The sequence below is a fragment of the Microtus ochrogaster genome, chromosome 24 (assembly GCF_000317375.1).
Source record: "Microtus ochrogaster isolate Prairie Vole_2 chromosome 24, MicOch1.0, whole genome shotgun sequence".
Lineage (NCBI taxonomy): Eukaryota > Metazoa > Chordata > Mammalia > Rodentia > Cricetidae > Microtus > Microtus ochrogaster.
The window spans coordinates 34,435,196-34,449,031 of NC_022024.1; the positions used below are offsets into that span (position 1 = coordinate 34,435,196).

The window sequence follows — 13,836 nt, forward strand, 5'->3', positions numbered from 1 at the left end:
AAAGTCAGGCTTTACAATAACACTGTTTTCCTGGTATAAACGTGATCTTACCATTGACCTGTGAGCCCCTTATTGATCCACGGCCACCTAACTGCATGGAGCGGAACATTTTAAAACATTTTACACAATGCGGGAAAGCAGCGCCATCTTTCTTTCTACCTGCCAATGCTAAGCTGCCCCCCCCCCCCCCCCCCCCCCCCGTGTGTGTGTGTGTGTGTGTGTGTGTGTGTGTGTGTGTGTGTGTGCGCGCCCCCCCCCGCCCCACACGACACTTTGTTAGACTTTTAGGGACTGATTTTCATGCCCTTCGGATACATTCCAGAAAGCTCTACCCTTTGGCAGAACAGTTTTAAAACCCACAAATCTCTTTTGCCTTGAGGGGTGCGGGTGAGGGCGCGTGTTAGACAGGAGGATCAGCTGTCACCAGACCCAGGAACGCCAGCAGCTTCCCTAACCTTGACTTTAGCTCCGCTCTCTTTAACCTCTTTGAAAAAAGCAGCCCTCAAGATGAGCTGTCCTTTGAATTTTGAAAAGAGAAACGGCCTTGTTTTGATCATCGTGAAAAGGGCATCCGCTTTCAGGAGAGCTTGGGGGAACTTCCCCTACTAAATCGTCCAGGGGATTTTAAACCGTCGCGTGCCCCCACGAACCCCCCATTTGCCAAAGCCACCTAACCTAACCTGCTTCTCGCTACTCGTCTTTCCACACGGGAGAATGGGTGGCAGCACTAAAGCGATCTTATTCTTATTTTTCCCCGCTCCGGTTTTTGTCGTGGAAACGTTCACACACAACCTCGATTCAGCGGCTCAGCTCCGCCCAGGGACTGAGGGCTTTTGGGACCCTGCGGGAGCGCGCTGGGCTCTCCGGACTCCCGGGGAAACAGCTGGACGCGACCACGTCTCGGGTAGGGGCGGGGGAGGCGACGCTCCGCCCCGGCGCGGCCCCGCCCTCCCAGCTCGCCGGCGCCCTCCCCTCGCCGGGGGCTGCGAGTTGCGTTTGGTAAAACCCAACCCTGGAATATATAGATCACTGGAGCGCAATGAAGTAGCTTTTGGCCAGGGAGGGAGGGAGGGGGGCCTGGACAGTAACAGAGGCTAGTGCACGGCGGCGGTGGCACCTTCCTTCTCGCATCCCGGTCGCCCGGCCCGTGAGGAGGCAGCGGCGGCCGCAGGCGCCAGCAGAGCCAAGGCGGCGGAGCATCGAGCTGAGGCGAGGCGAGGCGGACCGGCAGGAGCGCGCGGCCGGGGCCACGCATCTCCACACTTGCACAGCAACTCCCGCGCCTTTCACGCCCCTCGCCCAGAGACCCGGACTGGGGGCTCGGAGAGCCTCGGTGAAGCGAGCGGGATCCAGCTCCGGAGCTCAGCCAGCTCTGTTCTGAACCTCCCGGGCGCTGGTTCCCCGCGGCGGGGTACCCGCTTCTGCGCTCCGGACGCGCCTCCCGGACAGCCGGGTCTCTTCGGCCAGGACAAAGCCATGAAGCCGGCGCTGCTGGAAGTGATGAGGATGAACAGAATTTGCCGGATGGTGCTGGCCACTTGCTTGGGATCCTTTATCTTGGTCATCTTCTATTTCCAAAGTATGTTGCACCCAGGTAGGGGGCGCGTTAGCGTGGTTTTGTTGGATATTTTTCTCCTCTCTCGCTCTGCTTTCTGCTTCTTCCAACCTCACCTCTTCCCTTCGGCCTCTTTGGGGCTCCTTGCTGCCGGGATCCGCGGGTCACCGAGTTGGGATGGGCAGAGGGAAGGTGCGCTTCCTTTTCCTCTCCAAGCTCCAGGCTGGAGGTTGAGACCGCAAGGAGAGACGGCGTGTGTGGCCCCCGTCTTTCTTTCCCTTTTATTATTATTATTTTTTTCTTTGTGTCTTGTCTGTTGGCTAGGTGGCAGAGAAAGGTAAGGGTTGTTGGAAGCTGCCGGGGTCGAGGGTTGGTGGGATTCCAACAAAACTCCGTCCGGGTTGCTGTTGAGGGCTGGGACGAAACCGCCTCTGGGAGCCGGCTGCTCTGCTCCAGCGAGCGCTGCTTCTTCCTGGTTGGGTACCCCGGGGCGACTGGTGCACGCCGGGGCGAGGTAGTGGGTCTCTGCAGCCGGCTCGAGAAGCCCTAAGCTGAGCTACCACGTGTTCCAGGCTCGGCTGCGCAGAGCAGGTGTGGGGAGAGGGTGGGTGGGTTCTCGGGTGGGTGGGTTCCCGGCACTCAGCGCGATCTTTTGCGAAACACCCCAGGGGCTAACTCCGCAGTGACCTTGCAGCTGGTGCTCCAGGGACTGGCCCACCCACCCCCTTCTGGCTCTAGACCCAATCTAGGAACTCTAGAGCTTTTGGGGTTACAGTTTGGCCATCACAGCCCTTGGAGATACTTTGTACAGTTCCTAGGCTCATCCCCTCCTCTTGGGTTCTGAGCATTCAGAGACTCCGCAGCACAAGAAGGAATCCTTCCCCACATCCTCTCTGGCTTCGGCTAAATTCCACGTTTCCTATCAGGATAGGGAGAACCCAAGCTCCCTTCTTCCGGGGGGTTCCAGAAGGAAAGTTTGGGACTAGAGAAGAGAGGGGTGCTCTGGGCCAGGCTGTGCTGCACTGCTTAGAAGCCCAACAGGTAGGACTTAGTCTTGATCTCAGGAACCCCTTCCCCTTTTATCCTGGATCAGCAGACCTGTGCTGGGCCACGTTGGCATCAAGGTTTGTTTTTCGTCGCCTCTGAGTTGCCACAGTAATAATTTAGTTTTCTAATTGCAGGGAGGGAGGAGGGAGAAGGAAGCACATTTTCTTCCAGGGGAAATATGATTGGTTTTGCCTCCCCGCCTTCTTTAAGTGTGTATCTAACATCTTCAGTAGATGCGGCCCCGAATTCATCAAGCCTGCCTCTTAGTGAATGGCAGAGCCATGAAGCTGTTCTCCGCATCAAACAGACAGGGCTGCCGGCTGTGCGATTCCTTGACAGCGCAGGGGACAAACTGGCCCCTCTTCCTTGTGGAACAGTCAGTTGTTAAGGCGGCCTGGCTGCCAAGAATATGGTCTTGTGCTACCGCATGGAAGGAACCCCAGGACACCCCAGCCGGTCCTGGTAAAAGATGGCTTTTGTTTGCTGCTCATATTTTTAGTTTCATGTCAGCAAACTAAAGCAGCGTTTGTCTCCTCGCTCAAAACCTGTGGTTGTGAAACTTCTGAGGGAATTTAAAAATGGACTTTGCTGGCATTCGGGGCAGCAAGAGGGTGGGACCAGACAGGCGGGCATCTCAAGAGTGCCAGGCTCCTGGGGCCACCCGGGACCAAGCCAAATTCTCTCCCCAGAGGGCTAGAAGACAGGTCGGTATGCAGATATAATGAGACTCCTGCGGTTTAGACAAAGGGCCTAATGATTTGGTCTAGACTTCAGAGCTCTGTTCAGGCCTATTCAAGTTTTGCTGGGACGGTGCATGCCCGGTAATTCTCAGCAGAAATGCTTAGGAGCGCAGAGCAGGAATGTACCTGAACCTCCCTGTACCTGAACCTCCCTGTACCTGAACCTCCCTGTACCTGAACCTCCCTGTACCTGTCCGGTGCTATCAACATTCCATGTGCACGGACCCATAGCTGTGATGCTGTGGAAGAAACGTGTTACCTGTAACTGGTGTCTTGCTCTTCCGGCGTTCATCAGAATTTATTAACTTTTTAATTGACTTGGAAGTGGCTTTAGGGTTTTGTTTTTTTTCTTTTTCTTTTTCAGTGTAAGCTTCTGGATCCACAGCCTTGTCTGAGCTTGTGCCGGACTGAATACACCTCTTTGATCCTGTCCTGACGGTTCCTTTCTGGCCCCCTTTTTCTCCCCCAGATGTTTATAATTCATATCACGAGGAGTCTGCTTTTCCCGATCCCCCTTCTAGCGCAGGGCAGATGCTGCTTTCAAAACGCCGCTTGGATATGAACCTACGGATGTTTAATTGAAAGTTCTTACTCAAAATTATAGGTCGTGCCACAGAACCCCTGTTAGTACTGCTATATGGGGCATAAAAATATGCTTTGGAAACAGAATTATGTTTTTTATTCTTTATCTTTCATTTTGTTACCGTCCACTGTTGTTAACTGAGGCCAAGTGATTTTTTTTTTCTGCTTTGAACTTTCAGAAAAGATTAGAGAGAAGATTTATTTTATTTTTAATTGCTCCCTCCCTCCCTGCCGTGTGTGTGTGTGTGTAGTGTGTGTAGTGTGTGTAGTGTGTGTGTGTGTGTGTGTGTATACAGTGCCTGTGAAGGTCTGGAGAGGGTATAAGATCCCCTGGAACGGGAGTTACAGGTGGTTATGAGCTACCTGATGTGGGTGCTGAGAACCAAACCTTGGTCTTTTGCGAGAAGAGCCAGGGCTCCCTTAGCTGGAGAGGCAGCTCCAGCCCTTGCTGCTTTGAACTTGAAAGTGATACAGTCTTCAAGTCCCTGCAGTCTCATGGTTGGAGGCAGTCTTTTTGCCTGGGAATTCTCTCGGGATCAGCTTGGCAGAGGCAGAAGGGACCACAATGCAGACCAGACTGTGTCCTGGTCCACCCTCGCCCACTCCAAGTCCTCTGGCAGAAGGTCTCTGGGTACCTATCTGTGGGACAGAAAAGCAATGTGTGAAAGAAGAAATGAACTCTAAGTTTCTTTGCTGGTTGGAGAGGTGTGAGGAGGGAAAAGAAAAAAAAAAACAACCCCAAACCAAAATGCTGCCCAGCTCTCTGGCTGGCAAATGCCCCTCCCGTTCTAGTCTGCAGCCCATTGTCTTTTGTATTTTCCTAGCTTATAAGACTGGGTAATTGTGAGCTTGAGTAATTGACCATCAGATAATTGGCCATTGGTTACGCTGCTGAAGATTTAGGAGTGGGCCTCTGACAGTTAGGCAGTTTTCTTTAGAAATCCTTGACCCTTCTGAGTTAATAGTCTTCATGAAGTGTTTTTTTTTTTTTGTTTTTGTTTTTTTTTGTTTTTTGGTCAGGGACAGGATCTTAGAGTTCTTTTCCAATCCAGACATTTGTACAGGCCTGACACATAACATATTTAAATATCTGCTAGCTGAACATATGAAGTAGCCCCTCATCTCCTGCTCCAGGAAGGTAGAGGCTTCAGGGCTTGTCAAGAGTGCCTGGCTTCTCCCTCCAGTTCTGCTGCTTTTGGGGCATGCCCATTCCCAGACTCCTGGTTCTCTGGTGACTGGCCCCAGTTTAAACCCATTAAGAACAGAGCCTTCACCGTGGGCTGCACCGCTCCCGAGGTACCAGGCATGGTAGATACTTCTCCGTGTCCTGGATGTCGGAGAAGGGTGGCCTCAGTTAACCACTGACCTCGATCCATGCTCATGACAGACTCCTCCATAGGGGTGAGCTTCTGAGTTGGATGTCGGAATCATGTGCCTGTGCTTTCTTCTCCCCTCTGAGCCCCTCCATGAACGCAGCCTTTAGAAGCTCATCCCTCCCTTTAAAATGTCTCAGGTACTTGCCCAAGACTATCCTTTGATGGAGCCCTGTCACGTCTTGCAAAGCTGGAAGGCCTCAGGCTGCGCTGGGTCTGGAGTGCCCCTTCAACCTTGCTTTTGTGTCTCTCACTAGGATTGTGGTTTTTGTTTAAAAGCTACTGCTCCTGAGAAGCCTGCCAAGGAGGGAGCTCTCCCTCATTGGTCTCCTCTTCCACCGTCTGCTCGCTTCCATTGTCACCTGGGAATTCCCCACCTGGGTTGAGTGTATGGAAAGATTGCAGCCTTTATTTAAAGACTTCATTGGATCCCGTTGAACATAGGCACATCTGGAAGCACGATTTTCCATCTAAATCGTCTCTAATTTCATCTCTAATCCAGTCTGCGAATTTGAGATGCGTGGAAGAGAAGCTGCTCTACACTGTCCGCCACTCAGAGGCAACTAGATTTTCTCTCTCTCTCCGTAGTGTAGAATGTATACATGAACAACCCTTACCAAAGATTATGATACCCAAGAGGTTCTAGCACTGGGAAGGTTTTGGGAGCCATCACAGCAACGCAAGTGGAAAATTCCACACCTGGCCTCGCATGATGGGTTGTAGGTGAATAAAGATATTTAGGGTCGCCTTCAGGCTGTGCATTTAAGGGGACTGTGGTGCACAAATAAATTTCATGCTTAGTCTTGGGTCCAATCCCCAAGATACCTCACTATACATGGGTAGAGCTCCCGGGATTCAAAACTGTTCCACATCCAAATAGCTTCTGGTCCCAATCATTTCAGATAAGGTAAATATATATATATATGTATATATACATATATACATATATATATGTATATATACATATATATATGTATATATACATATATATATAAATAATTATATATAGAGTATAGTTGAGATCTCATAATGCATTTTGTATCAGTAAAATCTGCTTTATACAAACATGCCATTCTGGTGAGTAATTATTAAAATTTGAGACATGAGTTTAGCCACAGCCTTTAAAGTTTACGGACCTTTGTGTGTGTCCTCCCTTATCTGAGCCCATGCAAAGCAATGGTTCAGTATCATTTATCTCTGTGTTGTTATACACGGCTAATTTTACATGAGGGAATCATTTTGCTTATCTAGAGAAGAGGTTTGGGATCATCCCAGTACTTAGGGCTGCATTTGCCTTAGGTCCTTTGAAAAGGGGCCAGGGCGGTCTCAACACTGGGCTGTCGGGAATCCGAAAACGGTGTTGAGCAACTGGAGGATGAGGCCTTCCGGGTCCGAGGTCTTCCCCTAGGAAGTTGAGGTGTTTGCCCTTCTGCAGGATTACCCATAGCAGCCCTTGGATGAGGCCCGTTCCCTTGTGAGAGAGAACTCGTGGATTCCAGCCAGTATCTTCACTTCCTTGTCCCCTGAAGTCAGAGGGGTGACTGAGCACCGGGACAGGCTGGCGGGGGACCTCCTGAGATGATCACCCTCCTCCAGGGGCCAGCGCTGCTTGTGTTTGTCCCGCTGGACAGGCTGGCTGGGGACCTTCTGAGAGGATCACCCTCCTCCAGGGGCCAGCGCTGCTTGTGTTTGTCCGGCTGAGAATCATTTTGCTTATGGTGGACTCAATCAACCCAGTTCTTTAAAAACAGGAAATCAAGGGCTCCCAGGGCGGGTACCACCCTTTCCCTTCTTAAACTCACGGAGAGACAGCCCTCTCCTTACTGTGGGTCAGGGGATGCATACTGTATGGAAAGTCCCGGCTAGCCGGCCTCTTCTGAGCTTAGGTTCGGTGACAATAACAGAAGTCCCTCTGCTGACTTACTTACTTTTCCTTTTCCTTTTCTTGAATCTTGGCGCCCCATCTGATCTGTCAATTAAAATCTCCTGGAATTTATAATTTATACTTCTTGGATCAAATGTGACTGAGGGACACTTAGAAGCAGAATTGGAGCGTGCTCTCTCTCTCTTCCTCTCTCTCCATCTCTGCCAGGATTTGTTCCATGTTTAGGACTCCAGCACACAGTACACACACATATACACACATGTATGCACACCCATGCCAACCCCCCAACAATGCACACACACGTATGCACGCCTATGTCACCCCCCACATGCACACACACGTATGCACGCCCATGTCACCCCCCACATGCACACACACGTATGCACGCCTATGCCAACCCTCCCAACAATGCACACACACGTATGCACACTCATGTCAACCCCCACATGCGCACACACGTATGCACGCCCATGCCAACCCCCCCACATGCACACACACACATGCACGCCTATGCCAACCCCCACATGCACACACACGTATGCACGCCCATGTCACCCCCCACATGCACACACTAGGTCATCTCCATTTTTCAGTTTTTGAAGAAGTAAAATATGAGGTACAATCCATAGGGAAAAAAACATCCACACAAGCTTGTGGGGCTCGTGTTGGCACCGGACACAATCAGGCTGAGCGGAGCGGAGGTTTGGGAGTGGAAGACCTGGGCCTGAGGCAGGGCACCCCAGTCCCTCTCCATGAACACTGTGCTTTATGGCACTTGTCTTTTCTTAGTTTTAGTAAGATGGCATTTGGCTGGGTTGCAGTAGATGGCATCTCCCTGTGGTCTGACCTTTCACGGGCAGCCCGCGTCCTTTGTAGATGTGAAATAGCACTGTACCCCCACAGCTGGTACCTCTGAGCCCTTTCGTAAACCATGGCCTGACCTCAATAAGGGCCATGAGCAAAGGCGCTTTTACTTCTGGAAGGTTCCGGCTCTGACTGGGGTGAGAAAGTACTGGGTTAGTTTGACCGCTGGCTCCGTCGAGCCTGCCCAGCTTGCTGACTTCTGTGTTTGCTTACCCTGTTTACAGAGACCCTGACTCTCTCTCTCTCTCTCTGTTTGTGTGTTCACGTGTGCTGCTACACTTATGTGTGCAGGTTCACATGTGTGTGAATGTCTGTGTGCATCAGAGGTAAACCCTGGGGTTAGTGTCCCCCTCTGGCACAGGCCATCTTTAATTTGGGGGAGGCGCAGGGCCCTTCTCCGGCCTGGAACTTTCTAAGTAGGCTGGCTGGCTGGCCAGTGAGCCTGTCTCTGCTTTCCAGGGCTGGCATCTTAAATGTACCACCACGCCCAGTTTTGTTATTTTATTTTTTAATGTGGGTTCTAAGGAGCAAACTCACTTCACTGACTGAGAGGTCTCCCTAGCCCCAGTGTCTTTTTAAAGTTATGGTTATTGGTGATGCCATTGGTTAAGACTCAGAATGGGAACGGAAGGGGAGTAAGTTATTTAACGCGGGGCTTCATCTTGAACTTCAAATTAGACAGAGACAAATCTCTCGGGAGGATGCTCAAGAACACTAGGAGAAATGGTGACACGCTAAGTGTGGCAGCCAGTGTGTCAGCTTCTGTCCTTGGCTCGCCCCATCCGCTCTCTCCTGGAGTCTTAGGAAGTAGGCAGCTGACAGTCCCATTATGCAGATGGAGACGTTGAGGATTTGTGGTTCAGGCACTTGCCTTCCTGGAAAGCTGGTCCAGGATCTGGGCTTAAGACCGACCGCCACCATCGCTGTATTTCTTACCCCACCCCCAGGCTGACCGCCACCCGAGCCTCACTTCTTCCCCCACCCCCAGGCCCGTCTTCTTGGTCTTGGTTTCAGCTAATTAGGTCAAGAGCTAATTATTTCGCCAGAGCCTTGAGCTCAGCTGGGGCTAAGTGGATGGGCCATTCAGTGATAGGCCTTCTAGTCTTACTGTACACTTCGGCCCTGGTGAACCCAGCCCTCTGGGGACTGGAGGTGTCAGCCGTGTTCGGCTGTCCCCTGTCTTCAACCGAGATGGGTCAGGAAGTCAAGATCCAGTTCACATGTTATTCCTGGGTGAAACGTCTGCTCCATGACCTTTTTTCTCTGCCTGCCCCATGACCTTCTTCTGGGTGCATCTCCGTGATGTTAAAGTGCCGTGGACTGGCTCCTGGAGGCCAGGCACCATGCTTTCTGCAGTGTCCCCTTCCTCCACCGGCCAGGACAGAACCTTCACTGTATGTGGCAGCTCACACCCGTGAGCCCATCACTCGGGAGGCCGTGGTGAGAGAATCACTATCAGCCCTGTGCAACTTGGGCTACATCGTGAGTTCCAGGCCAGCTTAGACTGTAGTGGGGTGTGGTGGACACATCTATAAGTCCAGCACTTGAGAAATGGAGGCAAGAGGGTTAAGGAGTTCCGGATCATTCCTGGGTGGTGGTTTGAATGGGAACGTCCCCATGAGCTCTCACTTTGGAATGCTTGGTCCTTGGCGAGTGAAACTGTTTGGGGAGGATTAGAAGGTGCGGTCTTGTTGGAGAAGATGTGTCTCTGGGGGAAGGCTTGGAGGTTTCAGAGGCCCTGCTGTTCCCAGTTAGCATTCTCTCTGCCTCCTGCTTGTGGATTGGATGTGAGCTCTCAGCTGCTGAGGGCCATGCTTGCCTGTTTGCTGCCATGCCCCTACCATCATGGACTCGAACCCTCTGGAACTCTCTGGAAGCCCTGAAAATAAATGCTTTTTTTTTTTTTTTTAAATAAGTTGCCTTGAAAAAAAAAATAAGTTGCCTTGGTCATGGTAATATAAAAGTTAACTAAGCCACTAGGCTGCATAACGAATTTGCCGTCAGCCCGGCTTCATGAGATCCCATCTCAAAAGGATTAAAAAAAAAAAAAAAGTAGTCTTTTCTAATTCTTTTTGGTCACTGTCTTCAGAACTCCAGTATGTACTTGGCACCTCTCTGTTCAGTGTGACCCCTTTCCAGTGCTCAGTCACCTCGTGTGAGGAGCGACTGCTGGACCAGGTTTGAGAAGCTGCAGAGGATGGGAGGGATTTTCCTGGGGGTGCGCCCTCCCCTCTACTCCCCCCCACCCCCCCCCCCCACCCCCCCACCCGCTCTCCCCAGCCCCAGTGAATGACAAGTTCTCTCTTAGTTTGAGCTCTGCCCTTGGGGCAGAACAAGACATGCAAACTGCAGAATTGCACGCCTGCTTAGGCTACTCGGCCTGGAAGGTACTTGATAGTTCATTGGTGAATTCCCGTCTCCAGAAGAGGCCGTGGCCAGAGCACCCAGGGAGAGGCTTATGCGTCCTTTAGAACGCCTGAGTACAAAGCCTGGCCCAGGAAGACTCAGTGTATTTGGATGGACCGAAATATGAAGGGTGAACTCATTTGGGAGGCTGCAGCTGTGATTGGGGTTCCCGAGGACCAAAGGAGAGAGAGCATAGGGTGGTTGATATGGATTGTAGCCAGGGAGGAAAGGATTTCCAGGGGCAGAGCCCGAGAGAGAAGCAGGGAGTGACCAGAGAGGGTGGAGGGGTGGGCTGGCGGCGTGGGTGAGGTACATGACCTCTTGGTGTTCTCAAGTTTAAATTTTTATTCTTGAGACTAGGAAGCCATAGAAGGTTTAGGGTTTTGTTTCCCAGAAGGCGAAACTTAAGCTGAATTTAAACTCTCCAGTTTTAGCACAATGCCAGAATTTAAAGGCCTGCTTTCTCAGAGTGAACGTGGGGCCGGTTTTTGGAGTAGTTTCTGTTATCCTTTGGCGGGAGGGAGGGAATTCATGAACGTACCATCTAAGAAGGGGCTTAAAAGCTTGCTCCGGCCAGATTCAAAACTCCACTGTTTGCAAAAATTATAGGCCTCCGAGGTTAAGTTTCAGTCTCTCCGCTGCTAATGGTGCCCCTGGTTCATTCTCAGAGGGCTGGGGAAAGAGTGGCAGGAGGGAGAGAGAGTACCTAATCCCTGGAGAGCCGTGCACAGTGCCCAGCTCACAGTATATCTAAGCTCAGGTTGCAGCTATGGGGCTGCCCTGGATAGACATGGTACAGAACTGGGCCAGAGGCCTCCTTTCTTAACTGAGGCCCAGAAGCTGGAGGGCTCTGATTTTCCTACCCGCTCCCCCTGCAGAGGGTTTCTGTGTCTTTCTTAGCTTTCTTAGGCACCTCACTACCTCAGAAAGAAGCATCCCCAAGGCATAATGTTCTCTGTGTATCTGTGTGCATGTTCGTGTGTGTGTGTGTGTGTGTGTGTGTGTGTGCATGTTTGTGTGTGTGTGCATTCATGTAGAGGCCAGAGGTTGGCTGTGGGCTGTCCCTCAGGTGCTGCCTGCTGTATTTTGAAGAGACAGTCTTTTACGAACCTGGAGCTCACTGAGTAAGTTGGCTAGGCAGTGAGCCTTAGGGGTCCACCACCTGTCTCTGCCTCCCCAGTGCCACACCCAACTTTTTTTTTTTTCTTTTTGGTGGGTGTGGGCTTTAGGGATCAGGTTTGCTTGGAAAGTTCTTAACCAACTGAGCCACCTTCCCAGATCCCCAAAGACTTAATTTTTAAAAAGCAATACAGTGTCAACATTGGTGGGCATCAAGTTTTGAAGAGGGCATGTGTGTGGACAGCCAGGTGGAAGAGGGTTTGAGCTTGCTGGGATTTTGTTTCTAGAGACAGGAAGATCTCATCAAGGGAACGCGTACATTTGAGAGCAGGGTCTGGAAGTTATTTTAAGAAGGTCAGAAATGGATGGTGAAGTTAAGGGCTGTGATTCTGTTGTATGAAGGGCTCTGCGTGTAATTTTGTTGTTCAGAGTCGGAAGTGCACATTTGAAACCAGAAACGGAGCAGATAATCTTGCAGTCGCTTGTGGCAAAACAGCTTTTGTTGGGTGCGTGTGAGGCACCCTGTAAAGACAGCTGTGGGCTTAAAACACTTGCTGCAGGGCCAGGGATATGGCTCCGGGGTAGGATAGTTTCCCAGCATGCACACGACTCAGCCCCGTACCCCGTAAAACAGCCAGCCAGGGACAGCAAGCTCCTGTGTGTTAGAGAGGGTTGCTGTCTGTCCACTTCGCTCAGTGGTCATGTAGGCCTCCCCTGACGCAGGGGAAGAAATCTTCTGTTTCCCGGGACTGTAAAAAGCCCATCCATGGGACCTATAGTAAGGGCCTCTCTGCGCACGAGGCGTGAGGGATGCTGCCATTCATCCTCACAACTCCCTCTTTGCTTTCCTAGGGGATGAATGAGGAATTTGTACCCATCAGAGAATGCTTGATCTGTTGTAAAAACAAAAAACCGGCAGGCAGGGGGGTGCAGCTAAGCAGAAAGGGCAGTAGGTAGGGTGTCCCTGGGGAACCTGGGTTCTGGCCCTGCTGCTGTTTCCTTCTGGAGGGATTCCCCCACTGTTATCAGCAGGTAGACACAACAAAGAGTTTATAAAATGATGTCAAAGCTCACAGCCAAGGCCAGAAGAAGTCTTGTGTGTGTGTGTGTGGGGGGGCAGTACGAGGGGATGAGGAAGTGGGGAGGGCTCCTGGCAGCCTCCTCTCATCACCGTTGCTCCCTGTTGGTTTGAGTTTTTATTTGTTTGTTTGCTTTGTTTTGGAGGTTCAAATAAATATTTATTTATTTTTTTTCCGTAAGAAAGCACGTGAGGTAAAAGCCACACTTCTCTGCCCTCCACGGCTCAGACCCTCCCTACCTCTTCCCTGCTCAGCTCTCACTGTTAGCGGTTCTCTGCCCGTTTCTAGGAGAGCTGTTCATAAAGTGAATGCTTGCCATTCATGTCGGACATGGTAAGGGACTAACATCCACCCACCCCTCCATCCAGCGAGCACTTACTCATCTAGTCCAAGAGACCAATCCAAATGATAGTTGGCCCCTGCGTGCAGATAGCTTGCAATTAGCAAGTGACTCCGGAGCTATAATCGGTAGCATCGGCCCTTTGTGATAGAGGCTAAGGGTGTTGAGAAGAAAGGAGTCATTAGTTCAGGGGAGGTCTGAGCTGGACTCCTGTCCTTCTGCTAACAGGACTTTATGGAATGCCTCACGCCTGTGCCAGGGACCTCCCGGGTGCTGTGCAAACAGCTCGGAGCAGTGCACAGAAGACCTCTGTCTCGGTGGGGTTCACCGGCTTGCTGTAAATTTATCCGGTGGATTAGCAGCACCACCATTGGTAGATTCCTTCTCTACCGTAGTCCTCTTGTCTGTCTACCCGACGGTGCCTCAGTAAAGCATTCGGGGTGTGTTCTGTATCCATTACCGACGGTGGAATGAGTTCACATGTAGAAAAGAGAATCTTGCGAAAGGATTTGCTTCTAAAAGCCTTGTTCTTGAGCCATGTCACCCAGAAGGATCTGGCCACCTTCTGGTTTGGCGACAACACACGTCTGTTATAGTGTGCCTTGCTTAGACCGCTTGGCACGGAAACACAGTTTTCTCAGAAAACATTGTACTATCCTGTCATGTGGATGCATTTTAATTTCATCCTGCTTTCTTGTTGAATGGCTCTGAAAAAGGTTTTTTTTTTTCCCCTTGTCTCTTTAAAATCTTTATTTTATGTGTATGGGTGGTTTGTCCGTATGTATTTATGTGCACACTGTGTGTGCTTGGTGCCTGTTGCTGGCCAGAAGAAGGCACCAGAACCTC

At 51.1% G+C, this 13,836-nt stretch overlaps 1 protein-coding gene across 2 annotated transcripts in view; it reads left to right on the top strand.

The window, feature by feature from the left end:
* The first annotated feature begins 1,057 nt into the window (after positions 1-1,057).
* The window catches only part of Chst11 (carbohydrate sulfotransferase 11), a 187,931-nt gene continuing 175,152 nt past the window's right edge, over positions 1,058-13,836 (top strand). The window contains exon 1 of one of the 2 annotated variants that reach the window (XM_005358232.2): positions 1,058-1,594. In XM_005358232.2, coding sequence (XP_005358289.1) covers positions 1,477-1,594 — 118 coding nt within the window. In that variant the 5' untranslated portion in view covers positions 1,058-1,476. The remainder of the gene's footprint in view (positions 1,595-13,836) is intronic. The other variant, XM_005358233.3, reaches the window with a different exon arrangement.